This window comes from Dendrobates tinctorius, unplaced genomic scaffold (genome assembly GCF_039654945.1).
Source record: "Dendrobates tinctorius isolate UK_male_01 unplaced genomic scaffold, ASM3965494v1 ptg000013l, whole genome shotgun sequence".
In the NCBI taxonomy this organism is placed as follows: Eukaryota; Metazoa; Chordata; class Amphibia; order Anura; family Dendrobatidae; genus Dendrobates; species Dendrobates tinctorius.
The window spans coordinates 12,609,101-12,636,610 of NW_027361681.1; the positions used below are offsets into that span (position 1 = coordinate 12,609,101).

The 27,510-nt window shown below is 44.3% G+C and overlaps 1 protein-coding gene across 1 annotated transcript in view; it reads right to left on the reverse strand.

The window, feature by feature from the left end:
• Window positions 1-19,874: 19,874 nt before the first annotated feature.
• NOTCH1 (notch receptor 1) overlaps window positions 19,875-27,510 on the reverse strand; it is a 48,480-nt gene continuing 40,844 nt past the window's right edge. The window contains exons 21-34 of the mRNA XM_073559375.1: window positions 27,297-27,481; window positions 27,080-27,212; window positions 26,711-26,968; window positions 26,516-26,628; window positions 25,695-26,263; window positions 25,105-25,524; window positions 24,867-25,015; window positions 24,162-24,381; window positions 23,813-23,903; window positions 23,427-23,589; window positions 23,021-23,319; window positions 22,645-22,792; window positions 22,458-22,555; window positions 19,875-22,345 (exon numbers count right to left, since the gene is read on the reverse strand). Coding sequence (XP_073415476.1) covers window positions 20,933-22,345; window positions 22,458-22,555; window positions 22,645-22,792; window positions 23,021-23,319; window positions 23,427-23,589; window positions 23,813-23,903; window positions 24,162-24,381; window positions 24,867-25,015; window positions 25,105-25,524; window positions 25,695-26,263; window positions 26,516-26,628; window positions 26,711-26,968; window positions 27,080-27,212; window positions 27,297-27,481 — 4,259 coding nt within the window. The 3' untranslated portion in view covers window positions 19,875-20,932. The remainder of the gene's footprint in view (window positions 22,346-22,457; window positions 22,556-22,644; window positions 22,793-23,020; window positions 23,320-23,426; window positions 23,590-23,812; window positions 23,904-24,161; window positions 24,382-24,866; window positions 25,016-25,104; window positions 25,525-25,694; window positions 26,264-26,515; window positions 26,629-26,710; window positions 26,969-27,079; window positions 27,213-27,296; window positions 27,482-27,510) is intronic.

The following is a 27,510-nucleotide window of genomic DNA, read 5'->3' on the forward strand; positions in this document are numbered from 1 at the left end:
GCTGTATACCATGTTAGGCTGTGCTGTATATCATGGGGCTGTGCTATATACCATGTGAGGCTGTGTTATATACCATGGGGGGGTACATTATACATTATATTCTATGGGTGAGGCTGTGTTATATAATATGGGGGCTACATTATGTTCTATGGGGAGGTGGGATGTATTATATTCTATTTGCGGATACATTATATTCTATGGGGGGCTGTATTATATTTCTTATATTCTATGGGGGGTGATCGTATCATACACTATGAGGGGCTACATTATACTATATGAAGAGGCTACATTGTATTCTATGGAGGGCTGCATTATATTCTATGGGGGGGCTAGATAATATTGTATGGGGGCTTCATTATACTTCATGAGGGGGCTACATTATATTCTATTGGGGCTGCATTATACTATATGAGGAGGGCTACATTGTATTCTATGGAGGGGCTACATTATACTATATAAGGGGCTGCATTATATTCTATGGGGGGGCTGTATTATACTCTGAGGGGGCTTCCATATATTCTGTGGAGGGGCTGCATTATACTATATGAGGGGGGCTGCATTATATTCTGTGGGGTGGCTGCATTATGCTCTAAGGGGTTGCTGCATTATATAATAAGAGGGGGGCTGCATTATATTCTATGGAGGTTGCATTATATTTTATGGCGGGGCTGCATTATACTATATGTGGGCTGCATTATACTGTATCAAGGACTATGGGGAATACATTATACTATATGAAGAATTATGGGGTGCATTATACCATGGGAAGTGAATTGTACTACATGGATGACTGGCGGTGTATTATACCATATGGAGCACTATGAGGAGTGTATTATATTATATGGAGGACTGAGTGTATTTTAATATATGAGGAGTGTATTATACTATATGGAGGATATTGAGGAGTGTATTATACTATATGGACGACAGGACTATAGGGAATGTATTATACTATATGGAGGACTATGGGGTACATTATATTATATGGAGGACTATGGGGTGTAAACTGTAGATGTGCTGCTGATAACATGATACGGTATGGGGACAGATTGATTCATTAGTGATTGTTCTGTCCCCATCTTTCTTTCTCAGACGGTGGAAAGAGGCCAGGAAACAAGTGTTGAACGACTTCAATATTGTCGATCACACTCATTTAGTGTCCTGAACTCAGCGCATGTAAATACAATCGAAATGCTTCTGTGTGATGTGCAATATGTTAGCATTTGGGGCCCCATTTTAAACTTTGCCTAGGGCCCCACTTTGCCTAAAAACGGCCCTGCCTGAGGCAGCGAGCTTGTGGGACTCGGGAGAGTGAGCAGCCATTTACTTTAATGTATAGGTCTGTTGGGGGCATCGAGTGAGCTGGGGGAAAGATGATGAATTCTGTTTTGTCCATGTTAAGTTTTAGAAATCTAGCGGAGAAGGATGAAATAGCGGACAGACATTGTTGGATTCTGGTTAGTAGGGAGATGATATCTGGTCCAGTTCTTTGGTCAGGCTGGTGTGCCACGGTTGTCTGCTGATTTTTTGAGCTTTGGTATGTGTGAGATGGGCGACCGATTCAAGAGCTGCAGCTATTGTGGTGTTATATAAAGCGGCAGTGGCATCCGCATTGTGTAGGAAACTTATGTATGTCTGTAAGTCCCCTTTCACATGTCCGTCTATTTCCGGTACCGAAAAACGATACCGGAGATATCCGTGTCTGTGTGTGTACTACTTGTGGCACACGTGTGGCAACCGTGTGCCGCATCAGTACCACACGGACAGCCGCCGGGGAAGAAGCACTACTTTAAGCGCTGTTCCTCGGTGGCTGGTGCTGAAGCCAGATGTCATCATTCTCCCCTTCTCTGCCGGCGAGCAGAGGCGAATGATGAGCGTTATATTAAAGTCCGAACGACAGCAGGTAGGGACTGTGAAATACCCCAATCAGCCGTTATTAGAGACAGCAGGTTTTGGATGATGGGGGTAACAGTCCCAAAAGCCACCACCTGCTGTTGTTCAGACTTTAATGTAGCGCTCATCATTCTCCTCGTTGGCAAAGCAGGGGAGAATGACAGCTGGCTTCAGCACCAGCCACCACGGAACAGCGCTTACAGTAGCGCTTCTTCCCCGGCGGCCGTCTGTGCCACACAGAGGACATCAATGTGTGTTCTTTGTGTGCACGTGTGCGGGACTTTTGCCGTCCGTGATGACAGCAAAACGGACATGTCAGCGTGTTTTGCCCACAGACACATTGTTCGTGGAAACACACTGACATGTGCATAGACCCATTCATTTGAATGGGTGTATGTGTGTACGTGTCTCCGCTACGTGTGAAAACTGTCACCACCCATACTAACCTGGTGGAAAGTTGCAATCCCCTCTTCCGTCTATAATGCCAAAATTTTGTGTAGCGCTAATAAACAGGAACTCTTCTTTAAATGTGTTGTCTACCTTTGGGAATATTATTTTCTTTCCTAGTTAAGCACATGTATTTGGAGTTAAAAATACTTCTTGCAATTGGGTTTCAGTAAAAATGTTGCACCATTGGCTTTTACAGGCCCTTTGTCATAAATCAGAGCTCAGAAAAAGACATGAGTTACTAAAGCTCCTATACACTCTATACTAATATTGTCTGAAAGATGGGTTCAGCCAACATATCTAATGTGATGTGTATAAGGCACAGAGTGACTGATCATCGGGGGACGATGATGATCTGGTATGTCTGATTTCAGACTGCCGACCATATTGTTTTCCCTGAGATAAGCACCTACAGTTGTGGCCAAAAGTATTGACACCCCTGCAATTCTGTCAGATAACACTCAGTTTCTTCCTGAAAATGATTGCAAACACAAATTCTTTGGTATTATTATCTTCATTTAATTTGTCTTAAATGAAAAAACACAAAAGAGAATGAAGCAAAAAGCAAAACATTGATCATTTCACACAAAACTCCAAAAATGGGCCAGGCAAAAGTATTGGCACCCTCAGCCTAATACTTGGTTGCACAACCTTTAGCCAAAATAACTGCGACCAACCGCTTCCGGTAACCATCAATGAGTTTCTTACAATGCTCTGCTGGAATTTTAGACCATTCTTCTTAGGCAAACTGCTCCAGGTCCCTGATATTTGAAGGATGCCTTCTCCAACCTGCCATTTTTAGATCTCTCCACAGGTGTTCTATGGGATTCAGGTCTGGACTCATTGCTGGCCACCTTAGAAGTCTCCAGTGCTTTCTCTCAAACCATTTTCTAGTGCTTTTTGAAGTGTGTTTTGGGTCATTGTCCTGCTGGAAGACCCATGACCTATGAGGGAGACCCAGCTTTCTCACACTGGGCCCTACATTATGCTGCAAAATTTGTTGGTAGTCTTCAGACTTCATAATGCCATGCACACGGTCAAGCAATCCAGTGCCAGAGGCAGCAAAGCAACCCCAAAACATCAGGGAACCTCTGCCATGTTTGACTGTAGGGACCATGTTCTTTTCTTTGAATGCCTCTTTTTTTCTCCTGTAAACTCTATGTTGATGCCTTTGCCCAAAAAGCTCTACTTTTGTCTCATCTGACCAGAGAACATTCTTCCAAAACGTTTTAGGCTTTTTCAGGTAAGTTTTGGCAAACTCCAGCCTGGCTTTTTTAAGTCCCGGGGTAAGAAGTGGGGTCTTCCTGGGTCTCCTACCATACAGTCCCTTTTCATTCAGACGCCGACGGATAGTACGGGTTGACACTGTTGAACCCTCGGACTGCAGGGCAGCTTGAACTTGTTTGGATGTTAGTCAAGGTTCTTTATCCAACATCCGCACAATCTTGCATTGAAATCTCTTGTCAATTTTTCTTTTCCGTCCACATCTAGGGAGGTTAGCCACAGTGCCATGGGCTGTAAACTTCTTGATGACACTGCGCATGGTAGACACAGGAACATTCAGGTCTTTGGAGATGGACTTGTAGCCTTGAGATTGCTCATGCTTCCTCACAATTTGGTTTCTCAAGTTCTCAGACAGTTCTTTGGTCATCTTTCTTTTCTCCATGCTCAATGTGGTACACACAAGGACACAGGACAGAGGTTGAGTCAACTTTAATCCATGTCAACTGGCTGCAAGTGTGATTTAGTTATCGCCAACACTTGTTAGGTGCCACAGGTAAGTTACAGGTGCTGTTAATTACACAAATTAGAGAAGCATCACATGATTTTTCGAACAGTGCCAATACTTTTGTCCACCCTCTTTTTTATGTTTGGTGTGGAATTATATCCAATTTGGCTTTAGGACAATTCTTTTTGTGTTTTTTCATTTAAGACAAATTAAATGAAGATAATAATACCAAAGAACTTGTGTTTGCAATAATTTTCAGGAAGAAACTGAGTATTATCTGACAGAATAGCAGGGGTGTCAATACTTTTGGCCACAACTGTAGCTGCCATGTCACTCAGCGTCTTTCTCATAGAAAATTCGGGAGCCTTCGGCCAAACAAGCTCTCCTGTGTGTGGGAGATTCTGTGTTGGATCCTGTCAGAGGCGTAGCTAGGGTTTTGGTTCAGGAGGGGCAAAACTTCTGAGTGGGCCCCTAACCAGGCAACTTTGATTACAACTCGGTGATGCACTCTGTAGTGGATGTAGGAGACGACTGTGCTGTTACTGAAAATAATCTCTATATAAAGACCAACATGGATATTACCGCCATATGGTCAGTGGTAAATACTAGTCCTACAAAACATACAAGTGATTACTGCACAGTTATAGTTGGTGACTTACCGCTGACGTTCTTTCTGATGGAGTCGTTCACTTTTCACGTCTTTTCCATGTGGCCCAGACCGACACTGATGATTCTCCAGCCAGGACTCGGCTACAGAGAATACAACAAAGACACGTTTCACTTCTCATATTCCAGCTCCATCACCATCAATCCCCAACCTGCACAAACCCCTCATCCTGCTGATATCCCAATACTGAGCCACTGCTGCCGTATGTGCCCCTATTATTGCACCTGATACCCCAATGCTGAGCCTCTGCCGTATGTGTCCCTATCACTGCACCTGATACCCCAATACTGAGCTGCTGCTGTATGTGTCCCTATTACTGCACCTGATACCACAATGCTCAGCCGCTGCCGCCGTATTTGTCCCTATTACTGCACCTGATACCCAATGCTGAGCCACTGCTGCCGTATGTGTCCCTATTACTGCACCTGATACCCCAATACTGAGCCGCTGCTGCCATATGTGTCCCTATTACTGCACCTGATACACCAATACTGAGCCGCTGCTGCCGTATGTGTCCCTATTACTTCACCTATTGTGTGGTTCTGTGTGACCTCTAAATTCTAAAGCATCCCTCTATAATATAGTAATGCCGGGTGCAAGTGCCCTAGAAAACAGTGCCCACATTTTGCCCCCTAGAATGTAATATTGCCCTTTGTGTGCCGCTTTGATAGTCACAGTAACCTGAGTTCCCCTATAACAATAAGTGCCCACTTTACAATTAATAAAGTCCTGAGTCTCCCCCCCGTACAGCTCCCCTATACACAGTATAGTGCCCCCTCACTGTATACATATTGACCACTTAATATCCCACAATGATGGCTCCAACACTGTAGGATGGCCCCCTCAGTGTAATACCCACACTGTATGATGGCCGCCTAGATATAGTATAATACACCAGATAGTCCTCAATATAGTATAATGCAGCCCTCCATAGGCAGACTCAATAGTATATTGCAGCCCCCCATAAGCAGACTGTAATGTAAGGCAGCACCCCCCCTATAGGCAGACTATAGTATAAGACAGCCCCCTAATCCCCTATAGGCAGACTGTAGCATAAGGCAGCATCCCCCTTCCCCTATTGAAACAGAGAGAGAGAAAGAACAGAGAAAGCAAGAAACAGAGAGAGAAAGAAAGATTCTATAAAGAGACTATAGCAGCCCGGCTCCCATTGTAGTGCCCACCTGAGCATCCTGGTGCAGGACATATCATGATCCGCTCACATGGCCGACATCCCTGATTCCAAGGCGATCCCGCTGTCCGCGCTGTCAGAGTACATGGTGATGGATCTGAAGCCTCCATGGTTCCGTCACAATCTCCTCCCGAAATTACCTCATTTCTGCTTCCAGCGCATCACTTCCAGTGGAACATCACGTGCAAGTTTTAAAGTGCTCCTCGGGGCTCTGCCGTGTACGCCTGTGTCCGCGGAAAAGTAAGCTCCCAGCCGGGACAGCGGGGCAGACTCTCAAAATCGGGACTGTCCCGCTGGATCCGGAACGTTTGTTAGGTATGAATGCTCCCCACCATACACCTTGTACACGCACGACTCCGCACACCTCATACACACACGGTTCCGCTTTATATGCCTCGTACACACATGGCTCCGCTCCATACACCTTGCACACACACGGCTCTACTCAGTACACACATGGTTCCACTCCATAAACCTCGTACACACACGGCTCCGCTCCGTACACCCCACACACACACGTCTCCACTCAGTACACACATGGCTCCACTCCGTAAACCTCGTACACACATGGCTCTGCTCCACTCCGTACATACACGGCTCCACTCCGTACACATACGGCTCCGCTCCGCACCCCCTATACACAAACGGCTCCGCTCCTTACACATCGTACGCACACGGCTCTGCTCCGCACACCCCGTACACACGCGGCTCCGCTCCTCCGTACACTTCATACACACACGGCTCAGCTCTGTACACCTCGTACACACTGCTCCGCTCTGTACACCTCGTACACATGCGGCTCTGCTCTGTACACCTCGTACACACGCGGCTCCACTCTGTACACCTCGTACACACACGGCTCCCCTCTGTACACCTCATAAACACGCGGCTCCGCTCCGTACAACTCATACACACACAGCTCTGCTAAGTAGCGTAGCTACCGGGGGGGCAGAGGGGGCGGTGGCCCGGGCCCCGCGCTCTGAGGGGGGCCACCCGGGCTACGCTACTGTAACTATCTGCAGCAGAGCAAGAAGTATCGATCATCTCCCTGCTCTGCCGCTATGTTCTGTTTTCTGCAATAGGACCTGTAATGAGGTCACAGGAGGGGAGGAGTCGAGGTCACATGATCAGGGGTCTCAGTGTGTGCAGGACTCTGCCATGCTGGTTGTCATACTGCTGGATGAGGGGACGTTTATGTGTGGAGTCAAGAGGGGTTTACAGGGTGCATGTAGCAGAGCTGTGTGTGTATAAGGTGTACGGAGCGGAACCGCGTCTGTACGAAGTGTATGGAGCGGAGATGTGTGTGTACGAGCTGTACAGAGTGGAGCCGTGTGTGTACGAGGTGTACGGAGCCGTGTGTGTACGAGGTATACGGAGCAGAGCAGCGTGTGTACGAGGTGTACGGAGCAGAGCCGCATGTGTACGAGGTTTACGGAGTGAAGCCATGTGTGTACTGAATGGTGCCGTGTGTGTGCGAGGTGTATGGAGCAGAGCCGTGAGTATACGAAACATAGAAAGCGGAACCGTGTGTGTATGAGGTGTACGGAGCTATGCGTGTACAAGGTGTATGGTAGGGAGCATTCATACCTCCCAACCATCTCGATTTTGAGAGTCTGCCCCGGTCGGGAGCTTACTTTTCCCGAGTACACGGCAGAGCCCCGAGGAGCACTTTAAAATTCGCACATGACGTTCCACCAGAAGTGACGTGCTGGAAGCTGACCGGAAATTAGGTAATTTCGGGAGGAGATTGTGACGGAACCATGGAGGCACTTCAGGGAATGCTTCAGATCCATCACCGTGTCTCCTCCTACAGCGCGGACAGCGGGATCGTCTTGGACTCGGGGATGTCAGTCATGTGAGTGGATCATGATATGTCCTTCATCGGGAGGCTCAGGTGGGCACTACAATGGGAGTCGGGCTGCTATAGTTTCTTCATAGAATCTTTCTTTCTCTCTCTGTTCTTTCTTCCTCTAATCTTTTTTTCTTTCTCTCTCTTCTTTCTTTCTCTCTCTCTAATCTTTCTCTCTCTCTCGCTGTTCTTTATTTCCTCTCTCTCTCCGTTCTTTCTTTCTCTATAATACAGCCCCCCCAAAGAATATAATGCTGCCCCCTCCTCTTAGGGGGTATCATGATGCCCTCTCCTCATATGGGGTATATCATGCTGCAACCAGGACTCACTATATAAATAAAAAAAAAAAAAAAACTATACTCACCTCTGCTCCCACACTGATTTCAGTGGCGGCTCTGCTCTGATGTCAGGAGATGCGCTGCAGTCAGACCGCCACACAGTGGGGACGCGATGAAGTGACGTCATCGCGCACCCGCTGGGTGTCAGAGGAAGAGGGTAATTAGATGGGAGAGGGAGCGTCATGTGACGCTCTCGCTTCCATTATTGCGGCGCGCACTGGGAGGGGCCGCGTTGACGCCGCAATAATGGAATATATATATATAGATTTTATAGATTATTTTTGGCAACAGCGCGGTCATCTGCTGAGGTTCTCTGGTTAGGGGCCGTCTCAGAAGTTTCGCCTCCCCCCCCGAACCAAAACCCTAGCTAAGCCTCTGCTAGAAAGGCATGGATGTCTTAATGTTTTGCAAGATATAAATCTGACATAAAACAACTTAAAAAGCTTATTAGTGCTTGGTTAATGAAACCCCACCCCTTAGACCAAAAAGCAGGAAGTGGTCAGTGAGCAACAAGTGGTCAACACAACAAAACTGTAAAATGTATGCAGCAAGTGCAGAATATAATACCAGCTTCACAAAGAATCTCAATCTGAAGATGTAAAAAACCATATCAAATAAGACCTTACATACATGATATTACGGATCCTGCAGTGATCCCGAGTTACATCCTGTATTATACTTCAGAGCTCACTCACTATTCTGCTGGTGCAATCACTGTGTACATAAATTCCTTATCTTGTACTGAAGTAACTAATAATTTTTTTGGAAACAGTCAGGAAGTTTGTTGACATGCACCTTTCTTTTAACACCTCAGCTGAGCTGCTTTACTATGGAGGCAATTATTTCTTTATACTTTGCGGAAAATAAGTATTTGATACATTGCCGATTTTGCAAGTTTTCCCACCTACAAAGAATGGAGAGGTCTGTAATTTTTATCGTAGGTACACTTTAACTGTGAGGGACAGACTCTTAAAGAAAACGCCAGAAAATCACATTGTATGATTTTTACATAATTACGGTATACACGTGTATAAGCCAACCCCCCTAATTTTGCCACAAAAAACTTATTGACTCACGTATAAGCCTAGGGTGGAAAATGCAGCAGCTACTGGTAAATTTCAAAAATAAAAAGATACCAATAAAAGTAAAAAAAATTGAGACATCAGTAGGTTAAATGTTTTTGAATATCCATATTGAATCAGGAGCCCCATATAATGCTCCATACAGTTCATGATGGCCACATAAGATGCTCCATACAAAATACACCCCATATAATGCTGCACAAAGGATAATAATGGCCCCATAAGATGCTCCATAGAATAATATGCCCCATAAGATGCTCTAGATTATGCCCCCATATGCTGCCGCTGCAAAAAGAAGCGACATGCTCACCTCTCGTCCCTGGGGGCCAGGTGTCGGGTCCTGAGCGCTATGGGGGACAGGTGCCAGTGTCGCCGCTGGCTCAGGACCCAGCACCTGAGATATTCACCTCTCCCCGGTCCATCGCTACTGTCTACCGCGTCCAGTCAGTGACTTTTCAGGCAGCAGAGGGTGCGGCGCGCACTAACCACGTCACCGCGCTCTCTGCTGCCTAAACGTCACTGACAGAGGACACAGCAGACAGCAGCAATGGACCAGGGACAGGTGAATATTAGATATACTTGCCCCCTCCTGGCGCGGTCTCTGCAGCCCCATTCTCCCACGGTCTCCCTCCCTTCCTTAAGCGGTCACGTGGTACCGCTCATTAAACTCATGAAAATGCACATATTCATGAGTTTAATGAGCAGTACCACGTGACCACTGAAGGGAGACTGTGGGAGAAGCGGGGGCTGCAGAGACCGCGCCGGGGGGTCAGTACGATCTCTGATACCCCCGCCGACCTCCAGGTATATGACTCATGTATAAGCCGAGAGGGGGACTTTCAACCCAAAAAAATGGGATGAAAATCTCAGCTTATACACGAGTATACACGGTAATTTGCACTTTATTGCATGAAGGATTTGATACAATTAAAAAAAAGAGAACTTAATATTTAGAACAGAAACCTTTGTTTGCAATTACAGATGTCAGACATTTTCTGTAGTTTTTGACAAAGTTTGCACACGCTGCAGCAGGGATTGTGGCCCACTCCTCCATACAGATCTCCAGATTTTTCAAGTTTCAGGGCTGTCACCGGGCAACATTGAGTTTCAGCTCCCTCCAAAGATTTTCTTTTGGGTTCAGGTGTGGAGACTGGCTAAAGTCACTCCGGGAAATGCTTCATACGGTTACCTGTTATGAATGAGTCACCGAGGAGAAGAAAACAAAACAAGCTAAGTCACAGAAAACCAGAGAGGTTGGTAACTATGCAGATTGCAGATCCCTGATCCTAACCACACAACTAGCAGCAGCCATGGAGCATACCTACGATGATCCTAGACGCTTCGTCACAGCCGGAGAACTACATAAGCCTGAAGCAAGAAAAGGGGAAAACTAACTGCCCCAGAGCAGACCCCAAAGGAAAGACAACCCCCACACATGTATTGACGGTGAAACAAGATGAAAGCACAAACACAGGCAGGAAAATAGGCTGAGCAAACGATGGGGCCCAAACTAACTAGAAAGGATAGGAAAGGAAAGACACTGTCTGCAATCTGTAAAAAACCCTACAAAAATAATGTCCAACACTTCTCATAGCAAAATTAACCCTGAAGTCACTAGACTTCTCCCACTGAAATATTCTAAGACAGAGCAAAAAGAGGCCAATTTAATAAGGGACAAAAATCAAATTGGCAAATACAGGTAAATAAGAGTGGAAATTCAGCACAGCCCAGCCGGGGCTGGCTGACCACACAAAAAAACTGAATAGACCAACAAAATCAAGCGTGAACATTAGCAGAAAAACTTCGCTTTAGATGACTGGAACAGAGCTGAAAACCAAGACCTGACAAGCCAGAAGGAATCACCAGCACCAGAATAGGGAGTCGGCTGTCTTAAATCCAGTCTGAGATTCCTGAGGTCCAATCGTCATCCTCATTATCAGGTGACAGATCTCTACTGATTAAAATCAGCCTCACTACCTCCTGTTACCACCAGAGGGAGCCTGGCAGGAGAACTCACAACTGGTGGACCAGAAAATGAACACTCAACAGTAGCCCCCTTGAGGAGGGGTCACCGAACCCTCATCCACGCCACCAGGCCGATCAGGATTGGCCCGGTGAAAAGCACGAACCAATCTATTGGCATGAATATCAGAGGCAGAGACCCAAGAATTATCCTCCTGGCCATAACCCTTCCATTTGACCAAATACTGGAGTCTCCGTCTAACCAAACGAGAATCCAATATTTTCTCTACCTCATATTCCACATTGCCTTCAACCAACACAGGGTCAGGAGGTGTTGTCATAGGCACCACTGGCTCAACAAACCTCTTCAACAGAGATTTGTGAAATACATTATGGATCTTGAACGTAACTGGAAGAGCCAATCGAAAAGAAACAGGATTAAGAATCTCCAAAATCTTATAAGGTCCAATAAATCTTGGCTTAAATTTTGGAGATGCAACCTTCATAGGAATATTCTTAGACAACAACCAAACCATATCACCCACTTTAAACCGGGGACCAATGGTCATATGCCGGTTGGAAAATCGCTGGGCCTTTTCCTGAGAGAGTGACAGCTTCGGCCAAGGGCCAAGGGCAAAAATAAGACCCAATCATCCTGATCAGCAGATATAAAACATCTCAAATAAGACTCCAAGGTCTGGCTTGTTCTCGCAGTCTGTCCATTGGTCTGGGGATGAAACGCGGAGGAGAAGGATAACTGAATTGCCAGATTGGAACAAAAGGCTTTCCAGAATCTGGAAACAAACTGGACTCCTCTGTCGGACACAATGTTCTCAGGAATCCCATGTAACCGAACCACCTGTTGTAAAAACAAGGGCACCAACTCAGCAACTTTAGGAGTGTTACAAGATGGACCATCTTCCAAAATCTATCACAAATCACCCAGATAACAGTCATCCTCTGAGAGACAGGAAGATTAGAAATAAAATCCATTGAGATATGGGTCCATGGCCTCCTGGGCACCGGCAGGGGCATCAGCAACCCACTAGAACGAGAACAGGGTTTAGACCGAGAACAAACCCCACAGGACTGTACAAAATTCCTGACATCACGAGATAAGGCAGGCCACCAAAAAGACCAACTCACCAAATATCTGGTACCAAAAATACCTGGATGACCAGCCAATGCGGAGCAATGAATTTCAGACATCACTCTCTTTCTCCACTGGTCAGGAACATACAATTTTCCCATAGGGCAATGCTCAGGTTTATCCTCCTGAAATTCTTCCAGGGCGCGTCTCAAATCGGGCGACATGGCAGAAAGAACTACCCCCTCACCTAGGATGGTAGTAGGCTCGGTCACACTAATGGAATCGGCAAAGAAACTCCTAGAAAGGGCGTCTGCCTTAACATTCTTAGTGCCCGGAAGAAAAGAGACCACAAAATTAAAACGCGTGAAAAACAAGGCCCATCTAGTCTGTCTAGGATTCAAGCGTTTGGCCGACTCCAGATAAATCAAATTCTTGTGATCGGTGAGGACCACAACTTGATGTCTAGCTCCCTCCAACCAATGTCTCCACTCCTCAAATGCCCATTTCATGGCCAACAATTCCCGATTCCCCACGTCATAGTTGCGTTCAGATGGGGAGAACTTTCGAGAAAAGAAGGCACAGGAATTCATCTTAGAAGTCACAGGGTCTTTTTGGGACAAAACAGCTCCTGCACCAATCTCAGAAGCATCTACCTCCACCTGAAATGGAAGTGAGACATCAGGTTGCCGTAAAACTGGAGCTGAAGTAAATCTCTGCTTAAGCTCCTGAAATGCTGAGACAGCCTCAGGAGACCAATTCAGCACATCAGCGCCCTTCTTGGTCAGATCAGTCAGTGGTTTGACAATACCAGAAAAATTACCTATAAATTTACGATAAAAATTAGCAAAACCCAAAAACTTCAGAAGGGCCTTCAAAGTAGGCTGAACCCAATCATAAATGGCCTGTACCTTGGCCGGATCCATTTCAATAGTCGATGGAGACAAGATAAACCCCAAAAATGAAATCCTCTGTACACCAAAGAGGCATTTCGATCCCTTAACAAACAGGGAATTCTCCATCAAAATCCGGAACACAGTCCGGACGTGTTCCACATGAGACTCCCAATCACTAGAAAAGATCAAAATATCATCCAGATAGATGATCAAAAACTTATCCACAAAGTCACGGAAAATATTCATAAAAGGACTGGAAGACAGAAGGGGCATTAGTGAGCCCAAAAGGCATCACCAGGTACTCAAACTGTCCCTCCGGAGTATTAAACGCCGTCTTCCATTCATCCCCGTGCTTGATGCGAATAAGATTATACGCCCCCTGAGCTCAAGCTTAGTAAACCAGCAGGCACTCTTAACTCTGGAGAATAAATCAGACATCAGAGGTAACGGGTACTGTGTACAGACTCACCAGTGCTTTACGTCAAGGATCGTGTATTGGACTTACGAGTTAAAATATCAAAACTTGGACAGAACCTGTCTGGCCCGGTATATAGTAAAATGCAACAAGTAGTAAAATATGAGATGTTAATATACGTTCCCTAAAGACAGACTGGAAACTCATGTAACTAATGATGCTCGATCATACTAGTTGCATGTAATGTTATTCCTTTTTGTTAAAATAATAAAAAAAGATGTTTAAAACAAAACAGAGGTAACGGGTACTGATATTTAACCGTCATCTTGTTAAGGGAACGATAATCAATACACGGTCTTAATGAACCATCATTCTTGGCCACAAAAAAACAAAAACCAGCACCTAAAGGTGACGAGGATGGTCTAATATGACCCTTCCCCAACGACTCCTTAATATAGGATCGCATAGCATCATGTTCGGGTACTGATAAGTTGAAAAGCCGACTCTTGGGAAATTTACACCCAGGCATCAACTCAATTGCACAGTCATAACTCCTATGAGGCAAAGACGCAGACTTGCTCTCACTAAATACATCAGAAAAATCGGCTAGATAATCAGGCATATCACGAGACTGAGGAGAGGTGGAGAAAACAGGAGCGTCCCTAAGAACACACTGACAACCCCAACTCACCATAGACCCAGATTTCCAATCCAAAACTGGATTATGAGTTTGCAACCAAGGAAAACCCAGAACAATAGTATCATGCAAATTATGCAGCACCAAAAATTTACAATTTTCTTGGTGGTCTGGGGCAACTCGCATTGTCACCTGGGTCCAAAACTGAGGTTTATTCTCCACCAAAGGAGTAGCATCAATACCCCTCAAAGGAATAGGCGTCCGCAGAGGCGTCATGGAAAAAACACAACGTTTAGCAAAGTCCAAATCCATCAGATTCAACGCTGCTCCTGAATCCACAAAAGCCTTCGTGGAAAACGTGGATAAGGAGCAGATCAGTGTAATTGCCAAAAGAAACTTAGGTTGTACACTGCCCACAGCAAATGTGTGTGCAAAACGTTTCTCTCGTTTAGGGCAGACAGAAATAGTATGAGACGTCTCCACAGAAAAAACACAGCTTATTACGCCTTCTAAACTCCTGACGTTGCGCCCTAGACAAAACCCCATCACATTGCATAGGTTCAGACGTTTGTTCAAAAGGTGGCAGCGCCTCCCGTGTAGTTTTACGTTCACGTAAACGCCGATCAACTTGAATGGCTAATGACATAGAATCATCCAGACCAGAGGGAACAGGTAATCCCACCATAACATCTTTTACGGTCTCTGATAAACCCTTCCGAAAGAGAGCTGCCAATGCAATATTATTCCATGTAGTAAGGACCGCCCACTTTCAGAATTTTTGACAGTATAACTCTGCAGAATCCTGACCCTGGTTTAATGCCAACAGAGTTCTCTCAGCTTGATCAACAGCATTAGGTTCATCATACAACAACCCCAAGGCTTGAAAAAAATGCATCCACATTAGTCAGAATAGGATTTTCAGGTGTCAGAGAAAAAGCCCAATCCTGGGGATCGCCGCACAGCAAGGAGATGACAATTTTAACCTGCTGCACAGAGCTCCCCGATGAGTTAGGTTTGAAGGCAAGAAATAATTTACAATTATTCTTAAAATTCAGAAATTTAGACCGATCCCCAGAAAACACATCAGGAGTAGGGATCTTAGGTTCAGCAGCATGTGACTGAATGAGGTAGGTAGAATTTCCCTGTACTTCAGCAGCAAGTTGCTCCACACGATCAGACAATTGCTTAATCTCCATTAGGAAAAAAAAAAAAAATCCTCCTACGGCCCCAGAGAAAACATGAAAAAAATCTATAAAAAAATAATTGACACTTTTTTTTTTTTAACAACATTTTCCTGCTTTTGAGTACCCTAGAATCTGCGGTATGGCTGGTGATTCTGTTATGAATGGGTCACCGAGGAGAAAAAAAACAAAACAAGCTAAGTCACAGAAAACCAGAGAGGTTGGTAACTATGCAGATTGCAGATCCCTGATCCTAACCACACAACTAGCAGCAGTGGAGCGTACCTACGATGATCCTAGATGCTTCGTCACAGCCGGAGAACTACATAAGCCTGAAGCAAGAAAAGGGGAAAACTAACTGCCCCAGAGCAGACCCCAAAGGAAAGACAGCCCCCACACATGTATTGACTGTTAAACAAGATGAAAGCACAAACACAGGCAGGAAAATAGGCTGAGCAAACGATGGGGCCCAAAGTAACTAGAAAGGATAGGAAAGGAAAGACACTGTCTGCAATCTGTAAAAAAACCCTACAAAAATAATGTCCAACATTTCTGATGGCAAAATTAACCCTGAAGTCACTAGACTTCTCCCACTATATCAGCACTCTGAAATATTCTGAGACAAAACAAAAAGAGTCCAATCTAATAAGGGACAAAAAGCAAATTGGCAAATACAGGTAAATAAGAGTGGAAATTCAACACAGCCCCAGCCGGGGCTGGCTGACCACACAAAAAACTGAATAGACCAACAAAATCAAGTGTGAACATTAGCAGAAAAACTTAGCTTTAGATGACTGTAACAGAGCTGAAAACCAAGACCTGACAAGCCAGAAGGAATCACCAGCACCAGAATAGGGAGTCGGCTGTCTTAAATCCAGTCAGATTCCTGAGGTCCAATCGTCATCCTCATTATCAGGTGGCAGATCTCTACTGATTAAATCAGCCTCACTACCTCCTGTTACCACCAGAGGGAGCCTGGCAGGAGAACTCACAACTGGTGGACCAGAAAATGAACTCACAACAGTTACCGCCTTGGCTGTGTGTTTTAGGTCATTGTCATGCTTGAAAACCCAGCCACGACCCATCTTCAATGCGCTTACTGAGGGAACGAGGTTACTGGCCAAATTCTCGCGATACATAACACCATCCATACTTATAGAATAATAGAATGGTAGAGTTGGAAGGGACCTCCTGGGCCATCTAGTTCAACCACATACTCAAAGCAGGATTCACTAAATCATCCCAGACAGGTGTCTGTCCAGCCTCTGTTTGAAGACTTCTATTGAAGGAGAACTCACCACCTCTCGTGGCAGCCTGTTCGACTCATTGATCACCCTGTCAAAAAGTTTTTACTAATATCTAATCTGTGTCTCCTCCCATTCAGTTTCATCCCATTGCTTCTAGTCTTTCCTTGTGCAAATGAGAATAAAGATGATCCTTCTACAATGTGATAGCCCTTCAGATATTTGTAGACAGCTATTAAGTCTCCTCTGAGTCTTTTTTGCAAGCTAAAACATTCCCAAATCCTGTAACCGTTCGTCATAGGACATGGTTTGCAGACCGGTCACCATTCTGGTCGCTCTTCTCTGAACTTACTCCAGTTTGTTGATGTCTTTTTTTAAAACGTGGTGCCTAAAACTGGATACAGTTGTTATGATTGAGTCACCGTAGGAGGCAAAAACAGAAATATTAGCTAAGTCCAGAAAACCAGAGAAGTTGGCAGCTATCGGATTGCAGACCCCTGAACCTAACAACAACTACCAGTAGCTGTGGGGGGTTCCTACGGTGCCCTAGACCCCTCGATCACAGCCGGAGAACTACATAGCCTAAAGACAGAAAGGGAAATCTAAACTGCCCCAGAGCAGACCCCAAAGCAATAGGCAGCCCCCAACATATAATGACTGTGAAGCAAGATGAAAAAACACTCACACAGATAGAAAGATAGGCTGAGCAAATGATGGGGCCCAAGCTAACTAAATAGGACAGAATAGAAAAGCTGCTGTCTGCAATCCGCCAAAACCCTCTCAAAAACAAGAGCCAACAGACTGATAGGGAAAAAAGCCCTGAAGACGCTAGGCTTCAAGAAGACTATATCAGTACTCAGGTATTTTCTGAAGACAGAGCAAAAAGGAATTCAGTTCACCCAGCAGGGGAAGGCAGAAATCCAGAAAAACAAGGCAAAACAAAACCAAAACACAAATGCAAAAAACAGAGCAGAAAACTTAGCTTTTGAGGAGCAGGAATCAGACTGGTCTCCTAGAATCCCTCAGAGAAATCACCAGCAAGGCAGAAGGGTGTCGGCTGCCTTATATCCAGTCAGCAATTCCAGTCACCATCATTCTGCTCAGGTGCTTTGTAATCAGCCTCACTACCTTCCTTCACCAGAAGAGGGAGTTCATCAGACCTCAATGGTGAAGGGGAAAATGAACTCACAACACACAGTATTCCAGATGAGGTCTGACCAAAGAGGAATAGAGGGCAATTATGACTTCATATGATCTAGACTGTATGCTTCGGTTAATACTTCCTAGAATTGTATTTGCCTTTTTTTGCTGCTGCATCACACTGTTGACTCATGTTCAGTCAGTGATCTATTAGTCTAAGTCTTTTTCACATGTACTGTTGCTTAGCCCTATTCCTCCCATTCTGTATATCTTTTTTTCATTTTTATTGCCCAGATGTAGTACTTTGCATTTTTCACTGTTAAAAACCATTCTGTTAGTTGCTGCCTACTGCTCCAGTTTATTTATATCTTTTTGAATCCTCTTTCTCTTCTCTAGTATTAGCTATCCCTCCTAGCTTTGTGTCATCAGCAAATTTAATCAGTTTACCCTCAATTCCTTCATCTAAATCGTTGATAAAGATGTTGAACAATACAGGGTCCAGGACAGAGCCCTGTGGTGCCCTACTTGAGACATTCTTCCAACTGGATGTGCAGCCATTTATACGACCACTCTTTGGAATTGATCACGAAGCCAGTTATGAATCCACCTAACAGTTGCCTTGTCCATTCCATACTTAGTTATTTTTTAAATAAGGATGGTGAGAGATACTTTGTTAAATGCTTTGCTGAAGTCAAGATATACTATATCTACAGCATTTTCCCTGATCCACCCAGTCAGTGATTCTGTCACAGAAGGAAATTAAGTTAGTCTGACATGACTTATTAGATACAAACCCATGCCGACTGTTTAATCACTTCTTTCTTATCCAGGTACTTACATACATGTTGTTTAATAATTTTTTCAAAGATCTTTCCTGGTACTCTCTTCAATACAGTGCAGTCGTCCTGTCCAATTTGCAGAAAAGCACCCACAAAGTATAATGTTTCACCCACCATGCTTCACAGTTGGGACAGTGTTCTTGGGGTTGTACTCATGCTTCATCTTCCTCCAAACATGGTGAGTGGACTTGAGACCAAAGTTCTTTTTTGGTCTCATCTGACCACATGACCTTCTCCCATGCCTCATCTGGATCATCTAGATGGTCAATGGCGAACTTCAAATGGGCCTGGACATGTGCTGGCGTGAGCAGGGGGACCTTCCTTGTCATGGATGAAAATCCTGCAGGGCAACGCAGTGTGTTACAAACGGTAATGTTTGAGACTGTGGTCCCAGCTCTCTTCAGGTCATTAACCAAGCCCTCCCATGTAGTACTAGGCTGATTCCTGACCTCTCAGAATCATCCTTACCTCACAAGGGGAGATCTTGCATGGAGCCCCAAACCGAGTAAGATTGACTGTCATCTTCTTCGATTTTCTAATAATTGTGCCAACAGTTTTTGCCTTGTCACCAAATCGCTTGCCTATCGTCCTAGCCTTGTGCAGGTCTACAATTTTGTCCTTGATGAGACAGCTCTTTGGCCTTGGCCATGGTGGACAGGTGGGAATGTGATTGTTTGAGTGTACAAATGTGTCTTATATAGATAACAAGTTCAAACAGTTACAATTAATACAGTTGATTAGTAGGCTTCTTAAAAAAAAAAAACCCAAAAAACTAACAGGTCTGTGAGAGCCAATATTCTTGCTGGTTGATCAAATACATAATTAATTTGCATTTTATTGCATGAAATATTTAATAATCATAATGTGATTTTCTGTTTTTAATTTTTAGATTCTGTCTCTCACAGTTGCAGTGTACCTACCATAAAAATTACATACCTCTCCATTCTTTGTAGGTGGGAAAACTTGCAAAATCAGCAGTGTATCAAATACTTATTTTCCCCACGGTACATATGACTCATACAGATGCTGATCCTTTATACAGATGACTGATAGTGTCCGCACGACAATAAGGTAAAGAAGCAGGGAGTGCTGGGACATTCAGCCTTATGTCACCCTCCCCTTCTCCCATATTAACAAAATGAATTTTTTTTTTAATATTTATTATAACAAAACTGCTTACAAAGCCGTAAAAAAAAATACATCATTATTTCCAAACTACAACTTTGTGTTGAGATAGATACAATATTTGTCACTACATTCTAGACCTTTTTTTTTCCCATTTCTCTTTACAAGATGAAGTCAGACACTCCCGGTATTAATCTACATATAGGAAGGGACGAAAGAGTTCATCTCTCCAGCTACATTAGTCTCAATACGCTTTTCACAGTGGAGGACAACCTCGTAATTCACTGTTCTCCAGACGTGTGTTCATAAGAGCGTCCGTCCCTTGCCGAAATGTCTTTGTAAGATTAGAGTTCACGGCGTAGAACCGCAGCAGGTGCGTTTTCCTGAAGGGATATTCATGTAGACTTTTTAAACAAAATCCACAGTATGGGTCTAATGTCTATATACAAAGCTTAGAGATGCCACAGGCTTGTACCAAAGAATCACTTTTTTGTGTTTGTTTCTCCAAAGGCGCTGTTCCTGATTTGTGGGAACAATGGCTCTGGGACAAAGATATCAAATGTATAAAAACTGACCAAAAACTATTATAACATGTAACTAGGGGGGAGATATCAATATAACCAAATAGCACGTTCTACCATTAAAAAAAGAAAACAGTTTGGGGGCATTAGAAACAAACATTTTCAGTCGCCAGTAATTTGTGTTCAAATGTGGAAAGCACATTCAAAAATAGACCATAATACTGCAGACGGTCTCAGATGAGGGTTTTTTGGCCCCACGGCCACACAAGCTGCACCCAATTATATATATATTTTTTTTTACACCTTAAATGTACATTTTTTGCCAGTGAGGGGACAAAGTGTTTTGTTCTTTGCAATGGATGGTGATGTGAGCAGAGGAGAAAATAAATACCATATTCAATACAAAGAATCTGTCATCATCACACAATAGACATCTATAGTCCTATACTTTAAGGCAGGAATATATATAAAAAAAAAAAAAGAATAAAAGACAAGTTCATCCAGAAAACATAAATAAAAAAGGGCAGTGTTAAGGTTTAGGTCAGCACTAAAAAGTACGCAAATAAATTAAAAAAAAAAAAAAGTTCTTGACTTTGAAGTATAAAATTGGATAAAAAGTTTTCCTATCATAGTCTGTATCAGCGTCTGATATTGGCCCAGGCCTTGCTTTATGGCTCGTCTTTAGTAGAGTCTATTTGAAAGCCTCGGGAATGTGATTATGTTGGGGCTGTATATTTGTTGGAGGACTTGATATACCCTCAGACCAATCAGATATATTGGAATGAGGGGATGAGCTTGACCACTGGTCCGGTGATTCAGGGGATGGCGTTAAGAAAGGGTGGTCCGGGACCTGTAACTGGTGGCTTGGGGTATTGTCTATGGGAGAGGAGTAACTGTGCTGTGAGGGTGGCGTTAGGAACTGGGTGGTTGACATAGATTGAGTAAGAGTGGCTGGCAAAGAGCCAGTTAGGATTTGGGTATCCTGGGGAATTAAGGAACGCAGGTTGTTACTTGTCAACTGCTGCATGTCTGACTGTGCCATGTTATTTGCACAGAAGGGTGCACCAATGTGGGTGGTAGATGCAGAAGTTGCATTGTGTTGCTGCTGCTGTTGCATATTTTGTTGCTGGAGTTGCAGGTTTTGTTGCTGCATCTGCTGAATTTGCTGAGCTTGCAGAAGATGAGTTTGTCCGGACAAACGTGTATTGGGAATAACCTGATAGTTCATCATAGGCGAGAGAGCGGTGGTTTGCAAACCATTATGCAAAGAGGATATCAAGCTGTGCTGAAGGGTTGCTGCAGTTTGCTGATGGCCACCCTGCTGGAGACTAGTTCTCATAGGATTGTACTGGTTGGGGACCATCCCATTCTGCAGTCTCAGCCAGTCACACTGGCCATTCATCACTGAACCACCCACTGTAAACTGCATGGAGCCTCCGTTCAACACAGTGCTGGGGTTCGATACGGAGAGATGAGCGAGACGGGGTGTCATAGACTCAAATCCCATTTGGTTACTACCACCAACTATTTCTTGCTTGGCAGACATATTCATGTGATTCATGCTAATGTGGGTATCGGGCATATTGTTGAGGTGGCTGAGAGGCATCGATGGAGACTGCTGGAATGGGGAAGTCATCAGTGGAGGAGATGAAACATCAGACAGGTAGCCATGAGGAGACTCCAGTGAGTCGACAGGGGAGAGGACACTTGAGCTGTTGCTATCTAGCAGCCCACCCTTGCCATCTTGACACTTTTTCCTCCTGGTTTTAAGGTCTTTAGACTCTTTGCACCCAGAAGCTTTGGCACTTGGCTTTCGAGCTTTCTTCCCTTGCACTGCTGCCTTCATATTTCCAATATAACCATTAGGAGAGCAGATGGGGGATAAAGATGAAGCTCCCATGGGACCATTGTGAAGCTGCGGACTCCTCACAAGGTTATAGTCATCCAATAATCGAACAATATCGTGGTGCATGCGCTCTTGTGCAATGTCACGTGGAAGCCGATCCATGTGGTCAGTGATGTCTCGGTTTGCGTAGTGATCCAGAAGCACTTTGGCTGTTTCATAGCTTCCTTCCCTTGCAGCGAGGAACAAAGGAGTTTCTTCCTGCATGTAAAGAAGCATTAGGTTAGAAGATTTGTAACAATACATTTCTCTACAACAGAACATTTCATCATATTTCCACGAGGCTACAGATAATACAATACTTTTGCTTCACCTTATTATTTTGCATGTCTTTGTTGGCACCATTTTTCAATAGAACAGTTGCTGCATCCACGTTATTCACTGCAGCCGCCCAGTGTAAAGCAGATTTTCCTGGGAGGACATAAAAGCACAGATTTTACAAACATTCCCAAAAGGACAAGAAAAAAATGTGATGACTTTAATAGTGTCCATGTGCTTACCAAGATCATCCACTGCGTTCACATCAGCATGGGAGTTGATTAGCTCTTCCACCATACCCTCCACAGCCAGACGAGCCGCTAGGATTAGCGGAGTTGTACCGTCGTACATGCGAGCATCTAACTCTGTTGCTCTGTTCCGAATAAGAATCTGTGCAAGAAGGAAAAAAAAAAAAAATCATTAAAAGGCATTTCCAAGAAAATTGCACCTTTCTAAGCTTCAGTTCTATAGCTGCCCTTGCTTGGAGACTGTTATGGAAGAGGGTCAACATATTAACATTCTGTAGTTATCTTGGTGCTCACGTCATAAAAGGTAGAAGCAGCAACGTAACATTTTATCACACAATGTCTATACTTGAAGAAACACAATACTACATACCTGAAATACGCCTTGTGCATCAGCCGCCACCGCAGCATGAAGAGGAGTGCGCCCCATGTTGTCTGGCACGTTGGCATCGGCACTGGACTCCAGCAGCCGCTTGGCAGCATCAGCACGGGCATAACGAGCAGCCAAGTGAAGGGCAGTCTCTCCAGTGCGGTCAGTTTGGTTGTGTAGACTTGCACCTTGTCCAATAAAGTCAGAGATCATGTTAGCAGGCGTATCCTCCTCTTCTTCACTGTTCCCGGTCTCTAGTCCTCCTCCACTGCATGCTGCGATCATAAGTGGGGTGAAGCCATCTGGAAGGAGACAAGAGACTGTTAAGATAATACTTTCTAGTACCCAGGATGTTGCTAACATTTATCTAATGCCTAAAAAAATAAAATAAAGATATATAAAAGCTTGCCTGGTCCCCGCACGTTGACATCCATGTCAGTATCAATCTCTCCTTGGGGTGGAGTAGGAGCCATAGATGGAGCTCTGAGATCGGCTGCATCCAGGTGTTGCTGAGTCCACTGTCTGTGGTCTTTCTGATCATTAAGATCGGGAAGTATAACGTGATCATCAAACTAATGGAGAAGACAACTTTCAGCATGAGGCACCTTCAGCTCAAAGACACACACAACTTATGGAGTTCCCTGATCTATAAATGCAGCACAAATATGTCAAAAAAACCCAAAAGCAACACAAATACCTCTACAGAGAACAAACAAAGCACAGTTATCCTTAAGGAGACCCAATATGTAAAGCTCAGTGCAAACTGATGTACAACTATTAAAAGATGGTTTTTACCCGGAATCTCTTGCTTTCTGAGGCTTCTTCATCTCCCCACTCATTTTGATTATCATCCATCAAAGAACCATCTGCACCATTTTTTAAGGGTCTACAATGAAGTAAAAAAATTAAAAACAAAAAAAACACAGCTAAAACTTTGGGCCTACAATGAAGTAAAAAATAAAAACAACAAAAAATAGGCTAAAACGTTAAAATAGAAAAAAAACAAACCAACATTTAATATTTAACATGGTTAACCCAGAACTTAATGCACTTAAGCAGTATAAAAACAAAGTGCCAATACGTCAAAGATGGAAAGAAATGTGGCGGCAATCAGCACATTTCCAGCACCAGGTTCAACACTTACTTTAAGCCTACAGAATCCTCCCCAAGGGGCTCTCGTCTCTTCTTTTTGGTTGACTCCTTTGCATTGAACCCTTCTGGGAACCAGAGGTGACCGTGCTCCCGTCGTCTCTTCTTGTTGTGGATGAGGACTCCCACCACAGCAAAGATGACAAGGATGACACACAGGCTGACACCAAGGCTGGGATAGAGCGGTGAGCTGGTCGGTGGAGTTGCCGTTTCACCTGAAGATAACCAGAAGCTCGGTGAGACAGACATTAAAGCTGCATTTCAAAGCACAAGCACAATGGAAATGAGCAGAATTCTCTCTATAAAAAAAAAAAAAAAAAAAGGAGAATCGTTAAAAAAAATACTATTATTTTCTGTTACTCATCAGAATTGCAAATTACCCTTAAAATTCTCTCCTGCCCCGAATGGCAGTATCAAGAGACAGGTTTTCTTTACTCCTTTAAGAAAATGGATTAATCAACTTCACATCACTGCGCTCTCGTTGAGCTGCTAAGTCAGAGGATTTACATGGGATTTTTGAGATAAAGGTTCTACCACCTCGTGTATGCTATTGATCAATTTCTCTCCTTTCTTAAAGAATTAATGATCCTGACATGAATCCAGTAGAAAAAAAAAAAGTTGAAAGGCGTTTTATTTACTAAGCTTTATGAAATATAAGACGCTGATTTATTGTACGGACTCCTGAAGTTTGGGAACTTACTTCTAACAGCTTCTATCTTGTATGGGAGGTCTAGATTTCCAAGTGATGCCAGAGCCCCGAGGAATGCCGCCACGTCTGTGGCACTATTGAAGCACTGAGAAGTGGTCTGGAAACACTGCCTATTATCTATCTCCAGGTAGACGATTGACCTGTGTATAGAGGATTAGAGGTCACTTATAATTCAATCATGGCAAGCTTTATCTCATGTAACTGTGTCTGAAGAATATATTTCACCTACCCTTTCACCTCCAGCTGGTCCAGTTCTCTACGATATCTGGCAAGCATCAGGGAATCCTTCACACCACTAAAGATGGCACTTGGGGCATCTGCCCAATCCCTTGTGGATCTTTTGATGTGATGTTTCTTCAGCTCCTCTTTGTTGCCGTAATATGGGATAATCATATAATCTCCATGCTCATTCTTCTTAAACACAACATTTGTGTGAAGGATCCTGCTTAACTCTCGAAGGAAGTCAACAGAAATGTTCTTCAGCTTTTCTGGGGGTACCAGGACCACTAATACCAGGGTGCCATCAGCCAATTTCTCAGGCATATTATTAGCGCAGTCCAGACCATCCCACTCACACTCAGCATTGTTACAGCCTTGGTCACAATGACCATCCTGGAAATGGTCCTTGCAATACTGGTCATAAAGGGGGCTGGAAAAATTAGGAAAACGGAGTCAATCACAGAGGTTTCAAGTGCAGGTTGCCATGCACTTTCCCCCCCCCGCTCTCTGCACTGTCAGCACTGCCATCCCCCTGCTCGCACGCCCGCCCCAGTACATCCCTTCCCCCCCCCCCCAACTTACCCCTACTTTCTTACTTACTTGCACTGATTGTCAATGTTCTGGCAGTCAAAGCCGTCATAGAGACATCCTGCGTTGTTACACTGGGAGTCGCATTTTCCATCGTTAAAATATTTCCAGCACTGCAGCGCCTCGGTACAATTCTTCCAAGGATCGTGGAAATCCAGGGAGCAATCGCCTCCATCCCACCCACAGGCATGAGTGTTGCAGTTCGTGTTGCAGATCTTGTTTCCTGCCTGATCCGCACATAGGTCAATCCCACAAGCTTCTTCAAACTCAGGTGGTTCGATGTCCTGTCCTTGGCCGCCTTTAAAGCCATAGTCCAAGATGTGGCAAAACAGACCATTAAAGTTCTGGGGGCAGATGCACTGGTAGAAAGGTTCCTCTGTTACAAACTTGCACGTGCCGCCATTGTAACAAGGGCTGGAATTACAGGGGCTGCTGACCGGGTACTGACACATGGGTCCAGTGAATTCATCTGAACAGACACATTTAGGGGTCTTGAGGGCAGATATACAGGTACCACCATTGTGACAATGAAGGTTCCCACACAGACGGGTGTCATATTCACAACTGGCTCCATCAAATCCCTTAAAAAAAAATAATTACAACTCAGTGTTCCATCTCCAAATTCATGTTAATCTTCATGATTTACAGGTTAAAAGACTAGGTGTCATTTTTATAGAAAAGTTAGTTAACTACACTTGGGCCCTAATTCATCAATTCTTCATGAACTAGGATTCCCACCACGCTCCCTCATAAAGACTAGGGAGAAAACACACCAGTCTTGATGAATTGTGGCCAATAGGTTTTTTGCCCAGCAGTTCATGCTCATCTCTTACCAGGGGACACTTGCAGATGAAGCCTCGCTCCGTATTTGTTGCAATGGCACAAGTTCCACCATTTTTGCATGGTTTTCCTTTGCATCCATCAAGCAATGACTCACAGCGCCTCCCTAGTGACATAAGTAATTGGATTAGTACTCGAGGTTTGCACTGAAGACAAGAGGAAAGAAAGGGACCAGAGATATTTGTTACCTGTAAATCCTTGTCGGCATTCACAGCGGTAATCATTCACGAGCTGGACGCAGTTCTGGGTACCGCGGGCATCACAGGGGTTAGAAAGGCATTCGTTCACATCGCCCTCACAGCGCTCCCCGACAAAACCTGGCAAACACTTACAATGATATCCACCAACACGATCAACACATTTGCCGCTATTGAAGCATTTAGGTTCTTGGTTTGGCCCCTCATACAGCGGATTGCAGTCATCAATGTTAATTTCACAGTGAACTCCTAGAATGAAAAAAATAGAAAAAAATGTGGAATATTGATGCAACATAAGAACTGGAGAGTTGATATGGCACCTGCATATTTGCACTGTCCTTTTTATGGCTTCTGCCTTACCTTGGGTGCCTCTGGGACAGGAGCATTTGTAAGTGTTGATAAGATCAATGCAGGTTCCTCCATTTTGGCAAGGGTGAGAGTGGCACTCATTAATTTCCTCTGAACAGTTAACCCCATGGTAGCCTGCAACACACTGCAAAAGAGAAGAATATATAACAAAAATATCCGATCTCCATTTTATTTAGCACTGACAGCAGCAAGGTCCATAGATGCTTACCTCACAGGAATAGCCACCCAGGTAGTCTGTACAGGTGGCTCCATTCTGGCATGGGTTGGGACTACATTCATCCACCTGCTCCTCGCAGTAGCTTCCAGTATATCCGGGCTGACACAGGCAGTAGTGGGTGTTCCCAGTGTCTCGACAAGACCCAGAATTCCGACAGAGACTATGGACATCCACACCTGATGACAGAAAAAAGTGCAATGTCACA